The sequence below is a fragment of the Arachis duranensis genome, chromosome 5 (assembly GCF_000817695.3).
Source record: "Arachis duranensis cultivar V14167 chromosome 5, aradu.V14167.gnm2.J7QH, whole genome shotgun sequence".
Lineage (NCBI taxonomy): Eukaryota > Viridiplantae > Streptophyta > Magnoliopsida > Fabales > Fabaceae > Arachis > Arachis duranensis.
Window position 1 is genome coordinate 8,160,114 of NC_029776.3, and position 21,116 is coordinate 8,181,229.

At 33.3% G+C, this 21,116-nt stretch overlaps 1 protein-coding gene across 1 annotated transcript; it reads right to left on the reverse strand.

Moving 5' to 3' along the window:
* Positions 1 to 9,592: 9,592 nt before the first annotated feature.
* LOC107487745 (uncharacterized) lies at positions 9,593 to 11,682 on the reverse strand. Its single transcript, XM_016108442.1, has 2 exons — positions 11,070 to 11,682; positions 9,593 to 10,989 (listed from the first exon to the last, which is right to left on the reverse strand). Exons 1-2 carry the CDS (start codon positions 11,680 to 11,682, stop codon positions 9,593 to 9,595), a joined length of 2,010 nt encoding a protein of 669 aa, XP_015963928.1.
* Between the last annotated feature and the right edge of the window lie 9,434 nt (positions 11,683 to 21,116).

A 21,116-nucleotide genomic window follows, 5' to 3' on the forward strand; every position in this document is an offset into this window, starting at 1 on the left:
ACATGGCTAAAACTAAATTATGACTACTTGCTCCAAATTATGACTACTTGATTCGTTCCCCCTTCAATCCTTGGTTCAATAGCATCAGAAACGGGTTGGATTGGGCCCAAAATGCTTCAAAAATTGCTGGTCACGTATTGTCTTTAGTGAAGCACGCTGATCCTGTCACGCGTACGCGTGGGTGCCTAAATGCATGAGATTTTGAAGCTCCAAATATTAGCTTTCCAACGCAATTGGAACCGCCTCATTTAGACATCTGTAACTCAAGTTATTATCGATTTAATATGAAGAGGTCAGGATTGACAGCTTAGCAATTCCTTTATTTCTTCATGAATTCTCCACTTTGCATGCTTTTTCTTCACTTCTTCAATCCAATCCTTGCCTTATAAACCTGAAATAACTCAACAAATATATCAAGGCATCGAATGGAATTAAAGTGAGTTAAATTTAGCAATTTTAAGGCCTAAAAAATATGTTTTCATCCTTAAGCACAAATTAGGGAGAATTGCAAAACCATGCTATTTTAGTGAATAAATGTGAAAAAAATTGATAAAATTTACCAAATTCAATACAAAATAAACCATAAAATTTTGTTTTATTATCAATCAAAGATGAGTTTCTGGGGGCTTGGCACTGGCTTGAAAGGAAGATAGAGAAATTTCTGTGGCGGTTCAATGATGAATTTTTCATCTATTTTGATTGGTTAGACATTGCCAATCAAAAATGATGGAAAGTAATGGTAGTTCATTTACACTGTGATGAGAGCATTTGCTTAGATCAGTATCAAAGAATCCTGGATATTAAGAGGTCAGCAAGCCCTTACTTTCTCGTGATAAAAAATTTTAATGGCATATCCACTTATCATGAAAAGGAAGGAGGATGCACGAAATCAATTGCATCAATTGAGGCTTTTAACAATTTTATTAATGATAGGAGTTAGTGGATTTGGGATATAAAGGAAGGAAGTTTACTTGGAGAAATCGACAATATGAGGAGAATCTCATTCTAGAAAGGATAGACAGATGCCTCTCTTCTTTCCAATTTTGATCAAATTACTCGAGAGCATCAATTCTTCACCTAGAAGACTCTAGATCTGACCACTGTCCTCTATTATTAATGGCAATAAAACTAAGAGAAGGTTTTGATTCCAAGAAAGGTGGTGTGATAGTGAGGAGATTCGACATATCGTGGAAGAAGCATGACATTCACAATTTGAAGGCTCTCCAATATTCAAATTCTTTTCAAAGTTGAAGAGATATAGACATGAACTAGTGGAATGTCGAAAATCCAGTTCTAGCAACTCTCAAAAGAAAATTTTAGAATTGAGAATTCAAGTAGAACAAGAGAAACTCAAAGGTATAAGAGCGGACAAAAGAAAAATTCTTCAATTAGAAGAGGAGTTATCTGAGGCCTATTTAAAAGAGGAGAGATATTGGAGTGAAAAATTTAGAATTCAACGGTTGAAATGGAGTGACTAAAATACCAAATTTTTTTATGCCAAGACTCAAACCCAGAACTGAAAAAAATAAAATTTATAGGCTGCAAGATAGTGATGGAAATTTCAGATCAGACACCGAGCGTATAACTTAGATTGCTATTGAGTACTTCCAAAATTTGTTCACATCTTCAAACTCCAGACCAGCCACGATCGAACTAGAGGACTTGGAGGCTAAGATGGATAAAGAAACAAATCGAAGACTTACTAGAAGAGTCACAATGGAATAAATAAAAAAGCAATATTTTCTGTCAATGCATTCTCAGTCCCAGGTGGTGACGGATTCACTGATAGATTTTACCAACACTTCTGAGAGATAATTAAAGATGATCTTAATGTTGTCATAAAGAGTTTTTTCACAGAAGAAAGGATGCTACGAGCAATGAATCATACTCGTATATGCCTAATAATTTTTTTTAAATAATGTAAGGAGAAAGGTACATTATACACATACATACATACATATTTAATATTATCTTTTTCAAAATTTAACGGAGACAATTCAACACATAAATGAGAAATTGAGCTTAAAAAGGAAACGGGTGAGGTGGTTTGAAAAATTCAATACTCCAGATGATTGAATGGATAGGGGGAGAGAATTGATGCGCTAAAACCAGAGGGGCCTCTGTTCATCTTTCCAGTGTTAGCAGAGCTTATTGCTACTTTCGAAGTAACTTAGTCTGTTAAGATAGAGTTAGAGCTAACGCGGCCGCAGACTTTAGAGACACCATCATCAGAGGTGAAGGACTATGCTGGTGAGGAGGGGTAGTGCACGTTGGTGACAAAAATAGAGACAAAAAAGCTATCCAATCCTGCCCAACAATATTACACACTATATCAATTTTACTATTATTCTTCCCCTACTCTGACCTGATGCCCTCTTTTCTTTTCTGATATTCAGCGATCTCTGCCGCTTGTGCAAAATAATATATATAAAATATACTTTGCCTACAAAATTTTTCATCAATTTTAAATTAATTTAAACATTTAATCTTTTATTTTTTTGATATAATACCAAAAAAAAATATTTTAGATCTAATAACAATAACCATCAAAAAATTAATATTTATAAAGTTATCTCATTAGCACAAAAGCTGCATAAAACGTTAAGTAGCTAATCACATCAAGTTAGATTCAGAAAAATATTTATTATTAAATTAAAAAAATACAAAATCTAAGAGTTCCTCATTAAAAACGCTCACCAATCAGCCAAATAATTTTTTGGTGTTTTAGTGCTACAAACGTGATTTACTCATCAAATCTGTACCCAACATCTATAGTAGATAGAGAAAAAAAAAAACAAAAATATTTAAATTACTACATTCTTTAGCAGTAATTTATGATAGTAGTCCATTTTTATATAAATTTTTATATTTTATAGGAGTTTATGATGACAATTAATTTTTACATAAATTTTTATATTCTGTAGTGATTTATAATTAAAGCCAATTTTCATATAAAATTTTACATTTTGTAACGATTTATATAGAATAAATATAAGACTGAAATGTAACTATTTAAAAAATATAATTAAATAAAATTGATATATCCTTTATTTATTCATGTAACTTAAAATATATTTATTAATAAAATAATAATATAATGTATAAAAAAAAGGTGTATATACAAAAAAATATCGTCTTATCACTCTTTCTATTTTTAATGATAAGTAACATTTTCTATGATATATTTGTATAAGTTATGAAATCGTTATATATGTAGCATATTTATTTTTAGGAAAAACTATTAAAAGTACCATGAAATTTACAAACGCTGACAAAAGTATCTATAAACTAAGGAAATTAACGTTGTACCTATAAAAGATGGGTTCCGTATGACAAAAGTATCCAAATCATAATTTTTTGTTGATTTTTTAATAAAATTCCTAAACTACCCTACACTCAACCTCAACTCACTTTTTCAACCTTTCATAATTCAATTTGCACCAACTCTTGCCATGGAGTCCAAAACTACTCTTACAACAAACCAAACCAAAATTAATGGTAGTGGTGGTGGTGGTAGAAGATCGGACCTCAACCGATTCACTCATAAGTTTATAATCCATACCCAAACCAAATTAATCAAACACCAAAAAATACTCAAAACATAAAAATTTTCAAATCCATTCATCCAATTTCAATTCACTTTAGCAAAACTAGAAATAGAAAAATCCATCAACCATAAAAAATAACAAATCGATTCATCAAATTTGAAATTTATTTCACCAAAAATCAGAAATAGAAGTAGTCATCAACTGGATCTTCTATAAATCAATATCAGCCTTCATAAAAAATAGAAACAGATTTAAAAAAAAAGAACAGTATCATTTTAGTAGTAACCAAATCAATTTCTGAAAAGAAGAAAAATAAAATAAAATATTTAAAAAAAGAAATACCTTTTTCTTCGCCGGCCGACTGTAACATCGTCAATGGCAGAACCTCCATCCACAGTGCCGCCTCCCTTTCTTCTCTGATTTCTCTTTACCGAACCTGCTTTCTGCATGCAAGAGTACCACGACCCCCTCGCTCTTCTCAGGTGTGCGACGACGGTGTTCTCCTCAGCTGGGTCAGATACACCATGACGACGTTCTCCTCGACTACAACAGACGCGCCACGACAGCATTCTCCTCAGGTTGGGTCATAGGTGTGCGATGAAGGTGTTGTAGTCACCTTAATAGTGTGAGGGATAAGCAGTGAGAGGAAAAGAGATGGGCGGTAATGGAGTAGGTGGGTGGCGGACGGTAATGAGGAGGTAGGAGAAGAGTTTCTGTGACTCTGTGAGGGTTTTTTAGGGATAAGTGAGGAGAGGAGAATAAGAGAAGAGAGGGAGTGACGGTAGAATGGAATTAGGGTGGGGTAGTTTAGGAATTTTATTAAAAAATTAGGATTTGGATACTTTTGTCATATGGAACCCATCTTTCATGGATACAGCGTTAATTTCCTTAGTTTATGAGTACTTTTGTCAGTGTTCGTAAATTTCATGAGTACTTTTGGTAGTTTTTCCTAAAAATGTTATTTTCTTTTTTTTAAAGAAATAATAAAGATCGAATTTTATATTTTTTATTATAAAAATTTTAATGTTATGCTATGATATATATCACTTATTTTAAAATTTTAAATTAATAAAAAAATATATAAATAATTATATTTTTAGTGTTACGAAATTTCCTTCCCATAATAGGAGATGGAGGTGGTCACACCCATTTGTCCCTCTCCATTAACGTATTTTAGGAGCCCACATGACCTGCCACATGGTTGCAATGTTTTAAGCAGGTGGTCCTTTTGTTGCAAAAATCCAATGGCTAGTGTGGAGGAGAGAGTCAAATTGAACACATACATTGATAATTTGATATTGATCTATGGAGAAGGCAAGGTTGAATATCATGGAAGGTTGGAATTAGATGGTGGCAGCCGCCGCCAATTTGTTTGGAGTCAATAATATATTAATTTGCCATTTAATTCTCAACTTCATTTTGAAGCAACGTCTTTTATTTGCCGGATTGATTTGCAATTTATAGTATTTAGTTTTTTTTTAATAATTTAAATTAGTTTAATGGCTAATTCACTAATTTTTTTAGATTTGTAGTTGATTAATTGTTGATACGCTAAATTGATATTAACTTAACTTGCAGTCATTTCATTCTTTAAATGCTTAATTAATTAATAGCAACGGTTTGACCCGAGATAGTTTGGCGTGCGCAGGCAGCGTACTTGTATGAATGAATGAAAATTGAACACCACAAACCACGTTCAATTCATACTGAGTTGAATTTTAATTTGTAGAAATTCATATGTAGTCGATTTCACGTGAAGTTGATATCTAAGAGCTGTTAGATAATTTCATTAATTTGATTAAATTTTTATCTAACAATTCTCAAATATCAACTTCACATGAAATCGACTTACCTGAGTTTTCACCATTTTAATTTTATCATGCCCTGTTAAGTAAATTTTAAGATGAGATAAATTTAGTTGATATTTGTACAAACGTTTCACTTTAAAAGAATAAACATGTACCTTTAAATTTCGGTGGCATTCTTTTCTACTCTATCAAATAAATTTTTTGTATTCTAAAAAGTAATTTCATCCATTTATTTTAAGAAAATAAAGTAAAAAAAGGGAAAAATAATAACTGATAGATATATACAGTAAACAAAAATATTAATATACACTATAAAATTAATAAAAAATTTCTTAAAATTTGTTAGCTAAATTCTTTAGGATTTTTTATTTAAATAAATTTAAAAAATGTTTTATTTACTAAAATAAATAATTTTAAAAATTATTACAGAAATACGTCACATAGTCTTGTTTCGTTTACAGTGTAAATGACATAATTAATTATGAATGTATCTTGTTTACCGTGTAAATAAGATATATAAAATTTAAAAAAATACACATATCTCGTCACAGTATAAATGAGATACATCTATAATTATTTCGTTTATACTGTAAACGAGATATGTGTATTTGTAAATATAAATATAATTTTTAAAATAATAAAAATATTAATAATTTAAATTGGACTAAATTTTTAAAAATGGAACCTTTTAAAAATAATAGAAAAGATAGACGATTTGAAATCATAGAAAAGATGAACCGTTTCAAAATAATAAAGGAGATAGATGATTTTAACTCACTGATACGAGATAAATTCATAATTATCTCGTCACTGTCAATGAAATAAAATAAAATTAGGTGATGTATTTCCGTAATAATTTTAAAATTATTTATTTTAGTAAATAAAATATTTTTTTAATTTATTTAAATAAAAAATCCAAATTCTTTATCTATATGTAAATATTACAATGCCATACCTCAATTTATTTTTTATACATATATACCTTTTCATTCATTACAAAAATAGGATCCCATCTAGGAAAAAAAAACTCAGACAAGACCAATAAACGGAAATTATTTTCTTTATGGAGGCAGTGTTGGTGTATTGGCCGAATATTGACCAAAGAGGATAATTGCGGATGGGTGGAGGTCACGTTCAACACGCCGAAGGCGTGGTGGCTGAGCGGATAGCCAGATAGCAGCACGCCTGGGCGTGGTGGCTGAGAGGAAGAGCCAGGTGGCAGCACGTTAGGGGCGTGGTGAGTGAGCTGGAGAGCAAGGTGGCAGCACGCCAGGAGCGTGGTGACTCACCACGCGGGGGCGTGGTACATGGAGGTCTGTGAAGCTGCGCCGAGTCCCGATGTCTGCACCACGCAGGGGGCGTGTTGCAGGCCTACCTGCATGCAGGGGACAGCCCCCATCCCGGGAACCAGCGCCAGTGATGCTCCTTGATATATATATGCATGCGTTGGACTCTCTCCTTCTTCATTCATGGTCTTTGAGCTGAAGCATAGTGAGGAGAAGGAAAGAATGAAGTGGGTTAGTCTGTAGGTAATATTAGTGAGGAGAGTGTAGTGAGAGTATAATGAATAGTAGTGAATAGTGGTGAGTTAAATTTATACGGTGAAAGAAAAATAATATTAGTTTAAAGGATTAAAAAAAATGTTACGTAATTATTTGGTGCCTGGAGAACATATTATCAACTATTTGAATCATCCTATTTATGTAAGTGGATAAATTTTTTTTTGTTGTATTTAGAATAAAGTTTATTTTATTTTTTATATATTTTTATTTTTTTATGCATGTATATTTTGTAATGAGAATATTATTTTGTATATTTTATAAAGAGTTTAAGAATATAACAATAGTTTTTATAAAGTAAACGTTATATGTTGCGTATATATATGAGTAAGTAAATATTATAATAACTTAAATATATAAAATGTATAAAATAGTATATTATATTATATTGTTATTAAGAAATTAAAAAAATAAATAAAATTATAAATAAAGATTATTAAATAATACGTAAAAGATAAATATTATTAAATATTGTTATCGCATAAATATGTGAATGTTTATTATAATATTTATAAGGATTATTATTTAATTAAAGTAACATATATCTTTGTTGATTTTGTTGGTGCGTAAACTGAATCCGCCACAGACGTGAAATCCGATGGTGGAGAACTACTTACATGCCACGGGTTTCTACCACGTCTCTAGAATTAGAGTCATAAGAAGATTTCACCCCATATTAGCTACTCTGGTTGAAAGGTAGAGGCCTGAAACTCACACCTTTGTATTGCCGATCGGTGAGGTTACAGTGACATTAAAGGATGTCGCTCATATATTTGGCCTACCCATTGATGGAGAGGCTGGCAGTGGATGGACAGACAGTAGTAGCGAGTTCGTTCAAAGTCAGGGCATAGCGATATTCGGTCGTGAGCCATCAGTCAGTCATAATGCGAAGTCCTATATAAAGCTGGGTTGGGTTCGACGTATCAGAGACGCAGAACCGTTGGACACTGAGGAGTCCATCAGGAGATACGTCAGATGTCATATGTTCTGTTTGTTAGGGTCGACCCTATTCACGGACAAGTCGACCGCATATGCCCATGCGAAATATCTACCATTGCTTCGCGATTTCAAGCAGATCCATACTTATAGTTGGAGGTCAGTTTGGATATGCACAACCTCCTCCGCGGGTTGCAAGGGATATTTCACTTGATCAGCATTGCATCGTTCTACGCGGAGTGCAGCTTCATGACTGGACAGTTATGCATGGGCCATGGATAGAGGAGTGGGCCAACAGGCGACACAGTCGATTACGGGATCGGCACCCCCTTCCGACCTGGGATTTTCTCCCGACGGTGGAGTATCGGGATTGGTATGTACGCTCCTACGGACATCTGTTGAGATTGACGGGGTATGTTCCTCATCATCCACAGCCACCTGCCCCACAGCATGTAGTGTTTGAGCCGATTTCTTATTATATACCACACCCACCGGCCTACAGTCATGGTAGCCATCACTCTTAGGGCAGCCACTACTCTCAACATTCTCAGCACAGTGACCACGGTCAGTCTGGCCAGCATCATGATCCCATACTTACCATTCCTTCCGGTACAGATTGGTTTGAGTTCTCCAACGGCGGAGAGGCTGGTTTGGGTGGCTGGTTAGATTTTAGTGGTATTCCTTCACTGTCAGTGTCAGCTGATCTACATAGGGCATCAGTAGATATGGCTCATGGTTTGCTGGGACGTACTTCTGACCACACGTCAGGGAGTGCGTCATGTGATAGTGGTTTTATGCAGCGTCAGCGGGCATACAGAGTTGTTGACACGTTCAACCCCAGATCATCTGCTCCAGCAGAGGTAGGCGGGTCTGCCACTCCGACAGATGCATGTGGGTCGGCTGCTCCTACAGAAGCAGGTGGTTCGGGAGATCCGGGGGTGGATGACTCGGTTTGAGGTCACCCATATGACCTACGGACGGAGCGAAATTCACCTGATAGGTATACTCCATCGCGGTTCAGTTTGGGCATTTTGGGCAAGGGATTGAAGTACTTAGCTGGAAAGAAGTGAGCTTCGGTTTATGTTATCTAAATTTTATTTTCAGAGTTAAGTTAATGTAATTCGTGTTTAATATTTGGTTTGTTAACTTATGTAACCCGTAGTTCTTGTATTTTGTATATTAACTTAAGGAAATCAGTTAATGACAATATTAAGCAGACATTAAAATATCAATGGATTGACTTCATTTGAAAAATACAAACAGGTCTGATTTCAAAAGCATCAACTGACGAAATAAAAATTAAAAAGTACAAACATGAACATATTAAACTATGAACCAGCACCACTCGGTCCAGCACGCTGCGGACACCTACTCCGACTATGACCCTGAGCACCACAGAGATGGCATATCCGAGGACCACGCATGTCATGTGAGTCCATTTCATTCAAGTATCGGGTCAGTTTGGGCCTGCCTTTAGATGTTCGCCTCAGCGCGGGATTAGCCACCAATGTGGGTCCCTCATAAGCAGGCCATGTCTCGGGATCTCCTAACGGTGTGAACTCAAATCTATATACTTTACGAACTTCCGTCATCTTGTACACATCATGCACATACAACTGCCAATCGAGACGCTGGTTAGCACAGCAAGCAATAACATGGCGACATGGTATTCATTCAACCTGAAAGTGCTCACAGACACACGTCCGTCGTGCAAGATCAACAACTAACACCTTTTCAGTAGTCATTTTGCGCACCTCAAACACCTCATTTCGTCTATCAAAGCGGTGCACACTATATTCCCATCCTGTTGCATACTTGCTTCTATCCGCTGTTGCGCAAATGCAGAGTACGTAAATCCAGCACGCTTGCGTTCATGAGTCTCGGCACTCTTCCGCGTAAAGAGTTCATTTAACCTATAATATGTCACTCGGACCAGCGCCAACATAGGTAGATTACGGGCACCCTTCAACACTGAGTTAATGCACTCGACAAGGTTCGTTCTCATATGTCCCCATTGATGTCCCTCATCGAATGCCAATACCCAATGTCTGAGTCCGATGGCATCGCACCACCTAGCATATGCTTCGCCTCGCTCTTCCAACCTCTTATAGTTAATATTGTACTCCTCCACCGTTCTTGAATACCCTATGTTGACAACAAGCTTCTGCAAGTGAGGGACTTTGAATGCCCTTAAGAAGTTACTGCCGATGTGTCTTATACAAAACATCCACCATGCTCTTGGAGGTTGCCAGTCTCCACCGGAACGATTAACTGCTGCCCGTATTGACTCATGTCGGTCTGAGATCATACCCACACCGTCTTTTCTAACAACATACGTTCGCAGATTTCTGAGAAAGAAGTGCCACGCATCAACTGTCTCACCTTCCACCAAGGCAAAGGCGATAGGCACAATGTTCTGGTTCCCATCCTGTGCAACAGCGACTAGAAGTGTACCTTTGTATTTTCCGTATAGGTGTGTGCCGTCAACCTGAACCAGGGGCTTGCAATGCCTGAAAGCCCTAATGCATGGATTGAAACTCCAAAATACACGATGAAGTATTTTTACACCTTGTGCCTCCTCATTTCCATTGTACAGTAGTCGTGTTTCTATTTGGACAACTGAACCAGGAATCTTCTCCACCATGACCGAGAGCCACCATGGCAATGCTTGGTAAGATTCCTCCCAATCGCCGAAAACTTTGGCAACGGACTTCTGCTTTGCCAACCAAGCCTTTCGGTAACTGATGGTATAGTTGAACCTTGAATGGACTTCCACAATTATAGATTTCACCTTCATGGACGGGTCCGTCTCGACTAATGGCCTTATAGCCTCAGCAACTGTATCCGAGTCCAACTTGGAATGATCTTGTGAAATCATTCCGATCATGCACGTGTGCCTACCGTTGTATCTGCATATCTCCCAACAACCTTTTTTCCGTATCAAGCTGGCTCGGATAAGCCAGTCACATCCACGCCCGTACATCTTGCATTTTGTATAGAACGTCTGTGGCTCAGACTCATACACATCATAGTCAACTCCTCTAGATATAGTGAAACTTCTAATTGCTGCGACGACCGACTTTCTAGAACTGTATTCCATTCCAATTCGGAACTCTCCGTCCTCAGGATCAGCAATTCCTATAGAAAGCCGAAATCATCGTTTATTGCACAGTCCAAGGTATAAACTAACAAAAACTTCTTATTTAGTCAACACGTACCTATGTTAGCATATTCCGGAAACTCGGGGGCATGCATGGCGTCGAGATCCAACTCACGCATAAAAGGTGGAACGCCCATCGGTTGACTACTCGACGGATGCACCACTACATTCTCTGCTGCTGCCTCAACTCCCACATCACCATCCTCATCTTCGTCGCCGGTTTCATAAGTGGCTTCGAAGTTCTCTTCGCTGTCACTATTCATTCCTTCGTACACTGCAGCTATATCATCATTTACATCTATATCATTTTGGACCGCTACTGCCTCTACAGCTTTAAACTTAATGTACAACTTAATCTGTGGGTGTCTCGTATAAGTCTGCCGGTGAATTTGAAACATATTCTGCATACTCGCTTCATCCGTGATCGGAATGGTGTCAAACTGTATTAGACCACCAAAAACCACAACCGGATTCCGATACAGAATTCTGCTCACTCTCATTAACGTACCATTCTCCATGCTTTGACATAAGCCGTTCTGCAGCTCCATTAACGTCATCATGCATGGAACCACAAACGAAAACGGATTCTGGGACACAAACCTCACTCCCTCATGAGTATTACGTATTATCTCACCGTCAGGATACACCACCAAATTTGCGGTGCCCTCCATTACACCAACAACAGCCTCAAAGAATCCTCACAACACACTCAGAACTCACTCAGTATGGAAAACACTTTCAAGCTCTACCTTATATAGACCGCTGCACTTAACACGCCCTCACGTGCTGCCTGCCTCAACCAATCACGCTTTGACACGTGTTAGAACGCTCCTGCGTACTGAATCAACACGCCCCCCACGTGGTGCATACGTGGACCAATCACTCTTCGACACGTCAGCACGCCTCCCGCGTGATGCTACTCCTGCCCAACCACGTTCTGCCACGTCAGCACGCCCCTTGCGTGCTGACTAAGCACGCCCCCTGCGTGCTGCATACGTGACTCAACCACAGCATGCCACCTAGCTTCCACGCCCCCCACGTGTTGTGGAGCTGCGTGTTGGATCCTTTATCTGACACGTCCATTTGTATGTAATACACATAGTTACTCTATTTTCACCCAATACACCAAAATATTTTCCATATTTAAATTAATGAGCCACCAATAGATAAGCATTATTTTCACATTATGCATGAGTGAATTATATGTAGAGTCTGTTGAACAAAAGAAATAATAAATTAAGATAATTTATATTTTAGAACAACCTTTAATTTACTTAGCATGTAATAATCTAATTTCTTTTCCGGTGAACAAGAAAAAGTTAATAATAAATTAAAGTTTAGTTAGTTAAACAAAAGCAACTTGGTACATCAAATGTATAATTCTTCAGAACATGACGATATTGGAGTGAATATATTTTTTGTTTTTGATTTTCTGCTGGTAGGTAGGTTCGTGTGGTGGTACTAAAACTATAAATTATGTTAAGCCATGAAAATGAGAGGCCCGTGACATCACTTCCTACCATCTTGTGTAATACAATTAGTAAATATTAATTAAATTTACAAGTCAACAACCAACGTCCCTCTCACGGCTCCTTTCCGTGCATGGCTTTGATCATTTCCTGTTAAATTAAAATCTTGACTCTAATAAATAAATATAAGTATTGACTCAGTTTCCACTTGCTCAACGAGAAATTAAATTGCGGTTATTGTACATTTAATAAGTAAACAACATTATTTATAGAATTTAGTGTTAATCAAAGTTTATTGAGCATAGATATGTTCATATGAGACAATTCTTATACTCAATAATAACTTAACGGTAATAACAATTATTTTGAGAAAAAGATTTAATAATGTGTTTACAACAGATTTATAATCAACATTGCAAATTTATTATTATTCAACTAGTAGAACTCAAAAATACCTTTTTTCCAACAACTTTGAAAACATATAAATAGATTTTTTTGTAAAGTAAGAATTTACGAGGTAAAAGTTGATAAATTTCATCCGTTAGAAAATTATATTTACAACCGATATCAATTTATCATCCATTTATATTGTACTATCAATAATAGTTAAATGTAAGCCATTTAAAGGATTGACACAAGTAAAAATTGGTTAGTTATGAATCGATAAAATATTTTAAAAATCGGTCAAACAATTTATTAATCAATCAAATCGGTCTATCTTTTAGCAGTTAATCGTTTAATATAATAAAAAAAGATTTATTTAAAAAAATATATATTTAATATATAAATATATTAATTTATTATATTCAGATTACATTACAAGAAAAATGCTGAATACTATCGGATTTAGTATTGGACGTTAGCAGCGAATTTACCAGTAAATTTAACAATAAATTCGTCGGATAAAAGATTACCGTTAGATTCGATTTTTCGACGGTAAATTCGCCGATAATAATTGGAGAAAAAAATGGTGTGATCATTACCGTCGGATTTACCGGCAGATTTATCCGAATTAGTGCAACGCTGCGTTTTGGTTATTCGCAAAGCATTATCGTCGAATTTATCCACCAGTAAATTAAACAGTAATCTTGTCCTAAATTCAAACTGCGAACCCTCTCCTCCTCATTTTTGAACTATTTTCCCTCGCTCTAACCTTCCCCCCTCCCCCACTCTTTCTCTCTCACAAGCCACCTCCGACAGTCCCTCCATCAGCGTCGATCATCACCAACAACGTTCAAAGACTGTGTGATGGACTATTTGCGTCGCGTTGGTCGCTCTTGCCACTGCTGCACCATTGTCGTCGCTGCTTTCTATGCCGGAGTTGCCTCCTTCCTCCCTTTAGGTATGTTGTTTTTCTCCTTCTTCCTATTATTTTTTTAATTTATTTAAAAAAATAGAACAATGTAATCCCGTCGGTTGGTCACCGCCACCACTATTTTGTTGTTTGTTTTGCCAACATTGCCGGAGCTGTCTTCTTGTTCTCTCCGGTATGTTGTCCTCCTCTTTTTTTTTTTTAGATTTAGTTTATTTATTAGTTTAGAGTTAGATTTTTTAATTCTATTTTGATTTATTAGATTTTTTAATTCTGTTTTAATATTTATGTGTTTGAAATTTTGTTTATAATTTTAACTTTGAATAATTTTGATGATTTTGTGTTTATTATTATGATTTTTGTTTGTTGTTTCGAGATGGTGTAGGCTTCGAGGTAATGAAATTTTACCAAAATTGATCTAAAATGTGATTTTTCTTTTCTTTAGTTTTGTTATTGTGGGTGTGATCAAGAGGATTATAATAATAACAGTGATGATGAAGACGATGATTATTTGGATTGAATCAATTTGGATTTTGTTGTTGGTTTTGATTTTTTTTCCTTTTATTTGTTTATATTCCTGTGTTGAGTTTTTGATTATGTAATGGATAGACAGAGAAAAAAAAATATCCTTGATTGCATGAATCCTGAGCTTTATCATATTGCCAAAACAACTTGGAGCCATTATCAATTTATACCGTCAGGTACGAGGTATTGAATTTTTATTTTATTTATTTTAATTTTTTTTTAGATCGGTAGTGAAAAACTCGACTTTTTTAGAGAGTACAGATAAGTGATTAAATTTCATTTCTTTCGGTATTGTCATCTTATTTATTTTAATGATTTCTTTGTTTAACTTCTTGAAAAATTATGTTGGGTGTTATCAATGGAATTAGCTTATTATAATTTGAAAGAAGCTGGAACATTGTGGTGAATTGCTATTGAACAAAATTCTTGAGATTTTATAACAAAATTAAAACTTAAAAAAATTTATAGTGAAGCCTTGGGTCATTCGTTATGTAGTTTTGGATACTACTGCACCTGTATATGTTTTGTAGTTGAGAGTTTGAGATGATTGGTTGTCTCTACTGAAAACTGAATGCTTAACTTTTTTCTTTTTTTTTATCAAAGTGTAGTACTGGAAGTAGAAAACTGAACTTGATTTATGTTTTTCTTGACTTTCTTCGATGGTTAATTTCGTTACAAAAAAAATGTTGAATACTGTTTATTATCGAAAAAATAAAAAAATCCAATGATAAGTTAATTACCGTTGGATATAATTAGACAGTATAAATTCTGTTGATAAATGTTTATTATCAGAATTTTTCGTCCAACAGGAATTACCAGTTCAAAAAACCAATTGATTATCGGTAAATTTTTTCAACGGTATTATTGACACCAAAAAATGTTATTTCGAGTACTATTATCGTCAGATTATTCTTACGGTAAATCTGACGGTAATATTAATTTTAAAAAATAAAATAAATGGTCAATTTTAATTTATTTTTTACACAATTAATGTTCAATTCATAAATATTGAAAACCTATTATTTAAAATAAATAATACAATATTCAAATAAATTAAAAGTCAAATATATCAAATAAATACAATGAAACAATAAAAACAAAACAGAAATAACTAAAGGTCCAGGTAGTCCTCGTCATTGTCAGTCTTGTGGCCCTGAGTCGGCTGTGCAGAAGGCAATGATGTCCATGTGTCACTAGCAGCAGTGCTACCAGCAGTAGAGTCGATGCCAGGGACGTGCATCTGGGTTTGGTCACACCTCCAATAATTAGCAACCAAATAAACCTAAATTCACTAAACAGAAAACAATTTTAAAGAACTTTCAACAATATCCATAATTAGTAAATAGGAATTCCATAATCAGGCAACCAAATAAACCTAAATCCACTAAATAGGAATTAATTTTCAGAAACTTTCAGCAATAATCATAATTAGACAACCAAATAAACCTAAATTCACTAAAAAGGAATTATTAATTTCCAGAAACTTTTAGTAATAACCATAATCAGTAAACAGACAATCAAATAAACCTAAACCCACTAAAGTGGAATCAATTTTCAGGCACTTTTTAGCAATAACAATAATTAGAAAATATATAAGACTCAAAGTGATACTTACCTCATGCCGCCATCAGGCCAAATGGTCAACCGTACGATGGGAGGTGGTGGAGGGGCATCAGTTGCCTCACTTCCATGAGAAGACTCTAAGGCCGCGGCTTCCGTTGTTGGAGGTGGTGTTGCCATGGCAGCGGGCTATTGAACGGTAGAAGGCGGTGTCGTCGCCGAAGATGGAGGCACGTAGTTAGGGTCATGGACCATTATGAACGGTTGGTCCGCTAAACCCGCAATCTGTGACGTCATCAAAGTGGTCAGAGTAGAGGGAGAGGATCTAGTAGTTCCGGGAATACCGGAAAAAACCCTCCTCTACCCCGACCACAGCTACGACCACGACTAGCAGCTTGATTCGAAACATTTCTACCAGTCATCATGTTTGTAAATAACATACTAATTAATAGAAATTCAGAACAGCAAATGAACAATAAATTATAATAATACCAATACGAAAAATCATATCATTGAATACTTCGCGTGCAAAAACACAAAAAACACAATAGAATTGACGACCAGATTTGGTATACTTGTTTGAAAACTAAAAAAATAACTGGTAAATAAGGCTGCGTTTGTTTATAGAGATAGGACACTAAGACAGGGACACAGAGACACAAAATTGTGTTTGGCAGAGGAGACATGAACAGAAACAATGTGTCTAGAGACACTGAATTAGTGTATTTTGTGTCCATCCTGACAGGAAGGACACGAAGACACTAGCAAGGGACATAACTTATTTTTTATTTTTTCTTTCATTATTTTTGTTAATTTTTCATAATTATATTTTTCATCTCAAATTTTTTGAATGAAAAAAAATGAGAATAAATTAGATTTTCATAATTTGTTTTAGTTTATCACCAAACAGAATACAAGAACACAAAATTTTGTGTCTCTGTCTATCAGTGTCTTATCATGTCCTGATCTCAGTGTCTTGTCCTATCATGTTCTCGAAAACAAACGCAACCTAAATGCAACCATTTCTATAAACCCAATAAGGTATATCTTTGACATATAGATTGGTATAAAGTGAATAAAAGAATATGAGTTGGAATGAGATAGCATACAATACTTATGAATTAAATAATAAGAGCATGTCCTCACTATATTAGCATTTTAAATTGTAATAGATCAGAAGTGAAAAAGATAAAAGAGTTCAAAACAGAACAAATCAAATAGAAAAAATAAGTCGAAGCATGTCTAAAATTTATATACATATTTATAGAAAAAAGCAAATTGTAACGGTGAGTATGAACTTAAGCACATTTAACCAAAAAAAGAGCACATTGTAAAACAAATAGACATTTAATTATTTTTAACAGTCTATTAGTTAATAATGTTTTTTCAACAAAATAAATTTATTAAGACAATCAATTACAATTCACAACTAAACCAACTTCTACTAAAAGCATATGTAAGAAAAATGAGAATAAATTATTAAAATATCAGCAAAATTTGAGCAAAAAAGCAACCCATGTATAATTAAAATTATACGGTGTTGATTAAAATGGTGTTAAAAAATTAATTGAATGATAGAGCGAGCGACGGACGTCGCGATGATGGAGGCATGGCTCGCGGTGGAGGTTTTGCTTCTCCAAGTGTGTGTGTGTGTTTGAGAGAGAGAGAGAGAGAGAGAGAGAGAGAGAGAGAGATTCGAAATGGGGGAGATGACGGTTCGCGCTTTCATTTAGGGTATGATTACCGTCGAAAAAATTCGACGGTAACGCTTTGCGTATGTCCAAAATGCAACATTTCACTAAATAATGTTACCGTTAGATTTATCCGCCGGTCAATCCGACGGTAATGAGAGCGCCGTAATTTTTTTCCTCTAAATATTACCGTCGACGTTAACGTCGGAACATCAATTCTAATAATAATATTTTAGGGTTATAAATTTATAGCCAAATCTATGGTAAATTCGGTATTAAGCATTTTTCTTATAGTGTTTCAACTATTGTAAAGGTCGTCTTGTGGGAATTCCAATCCATCGTATTGCTAAAATCTGACTTACTATAGATAATATACATAAATTATGTTTGTATTTTATCATTTAATATTTTATCTTCAAATTTCAAAATCAGTTATTTAATATGCATGAATTATATTTTTTTTGTTTAATTATTTTTTGAGTTATTTAATTGATTGTTATTAATTGTCTGATTTATTATTAAAGCCATTAACTATTTTATTGGCTGATTGTTTATTATTATTATTATCAATTTTCTAAAATTATTATTGTTGTTTTTGAGTTAATTATTGTTGATATTTCTATATATTATTATTTATATATAATTTAGTTGTATTATTTTTATTATTTAAGAACATATTGTTTGATAGTATTTTAGAAGTAAATAGGTGTAAAAAAGAGAAAAAATATTTTGTTTTATTTTTTATTTCTAAAATTTTTAATTTTTAGATATATTATTTATTATTTATTATTTTAATCAGATATAGCTAATATTTGATTTAAACCTAAAAAAATGTGATATTAAATTTTTAGTGCGGATCATATCAAAATTTTAAATATTAAATTTTGTACATCCCTAAAAATATTTCTAACTTTTGTTATAGATTTCATTTGAAACCTTCTTGCTTCATATTGCTTGTGATTAATTTCACTTTGGAATTGTATATTTCACCAAATTTAAGATATTTTAAGGCAAGGTTTCGGTAATCTTTTTTAGAAGAGATTACTTGTAATGTTCTATTAAGGGTAAATTTAGATAAATAATTTAATTAAGTTTTTTTTAAGAGATAACTTTAAAATATAAGAATTTATATTATAAATAATTTATTATTTAGTTATTTTGTATAGTTTTTTAGTCACAAAAATATTTATTTTAAAAAATGAGTGATAAAAATTTTTATTATAAAAAAATATTTTTTTAACTTTTCTATAAATATTTTAAATAACTGTTTAAAAGGTCATAAGTTAATTTTAAAAATTATACTAAATATTAATGTTACAACTTTTTATAAAATAAAAATAAAAAAATTGTTTATAAACCTATCAAAGCTGATCCTAAATATTTAGGAAATATCCCATGCTCTATTAAAAGAAATTGTAATTCATCCCATTTTTTTCATTATTTTATTTTTGACCTTATTTCAATTAGTCGAGACCAAAATGCATCCGGAGAATAAATTTGGAGATCAAAGAAATCTTTGTTGCAAGAATATACTGGATATGAAGCTAGTGAGATAACAATTAATTGAGACTGCTCTTGAAAAAGTTGTTGATTGTAATTCCAAACAGTGAAAAAATAAAAAAATAAATTTAAAAAAATGTTAAAAAAATGTAGGGAGATTCCCTCATAGGTTAAGAACCTGTTGTGGTTTGTTGAGCTTCCATCAACTAAAAAATTGTCTCTCTTTGCCTTCATGGGAGTTTGGAAAATTATGTAAGTGGAAAAAAGGAACAAGAGGGGATACACGGAACGGAAGCAAGAATGTGCAATATTCAGGTTGGGTTTCAGGAGTATACAATATTTTTTTATCCGACTTAAAATTTGATGCGGAATTAAAGTATATTTTGTCGAATTCGGATTTAAGTTATGTTTCGAATTGACTCGATCAAGTTTAACCCATTTTATTTCAGGTTAATTTAGAATTAGACTCAAATTTTTAAAATAAGTCAGATAAAATACAATACTAAATCAAATTCGGGTCAAATAAAATATTTCCGATTAGTTGATGAAGGAGAGTAGAAGATGGAGGTTTAAATGAAATATAATTAAAAAGGAAATATTTTATAATTTAACAAAAGTAAGTACAAGGTATAATTTATAATTATTTTAAGGATGAAGTATGTTTTTGTCTTAAATATTTGTGATTTGTTCTAGATATTTGTAAAATTTAATTTCATTTAATTTTATTTGTGATGTTCTTGATTCATTTAATTTTGTTTTTAATATTTTTTATTTGTTTTAAAACTATCTCTATACATTATAAATTTTATCCTTAATATTTTTTATATGGAGTTAACAGAGAATCAATTTAGTTTTATACTAGGGGATAACAAGGATGATGGAGAGGTATTGTAGTAATAAAAAGGATCTACATATGATGTTTATTGATTTGGAAAAAGCGTACGATAGGGTGCCAAGAGAGGCCTTATGGAAAGTTTTAGAAAAAAAGAGAGTAAAGATCACATATATTCATGCAATTAAAGACATGTATGATGTGACTACAACTAGTGTGAAGACTCAAGGTGGTGTGATAGAAAAATTTTCTATTGGTATAGGATTACATTAGAAATCATCCTTAAGTCCATACATTTTTAAATTAGTTTTAAAAGTACTCATAAGACCGGCTATAAGACCGGCTATGCTTTATGGTACAAAGTGTTGGGCGGCTAAAGGAGAGTATGAGCATAAGTTAAGTGTGACAGAGATGAAGATGTTGAGATAGATGAGTGGTCATATACGATTGGATAAAATAAGGAATGAATATATAAGAGAGAGAGTTGGAGTAGCACTTATTGTAAAAAAGATAATAGAATTGCATCTCAAGTAATTTGGACATGTGGAAAAAAGACCGACAAAGTACTCGGTCAGGAGGGTGGATGAGATAAACGAAATCTACTTGTAAGTAGTCTCTCTGTAGATATGATATATAATAGAGTTCAATAGTATCGTTTGATCCGTGTAAGTGATCCCACCTAGTGAGACAAGACTTTGTTGTTGTTGTATTTTAGATAGAGTTAAAGTCAAAAGATAATTATGATATAAATAAAAAATATTAAAGACAACATTAAATAAAATTAAATGTTAGAAGTATATATATTTTTTTAAATCATAACATTAGTAAGCTACTAATGTAAAAAATCTGTTTCAGCCAACATTTTTTTAAAGTTCTTTATTGGCTGATTATTGATAAAAAAATATTAATTTATTAATAAAATTATTTAACATATTATTAGCAAACGTCTTTAAAATCCTTTTTGATAATCTTCATTTTCATAATCTCTGAATATTTAAAATTAGATAATTAATCAAATTTGAAGAAAATAAAATTAAGTGATTATGTTAATAACAAAAAATGTTATGTGTACACGTATAAAATAGTAATAACAATTATATATATATATTTTAATTTATTTTTAATATATATTTTTATTATAATATATATTTTTGAATGACATAAATGGCTAAGTTTTTTAGTAATTAAATTTAACCAACTTAATTCAATGACTTAC

Excerpts from the sequence above, each read along its gene's own strand:
- LOC107487745 (XM_016108442.1), bottom strand. The coding sequence starts at position 11,682 with ATGGAGGGCACCGCAAATTTGGTGGTGTATCCTGACGGTGAGATAATA. Across the intron at positions 10,990-11,069 it reads TCCGGAATATGCTAACATAG|GAATTGCTGATCCTGAGGAC; the intron begins GTACGTGTTGAC and ends GGCTTTCTATAG.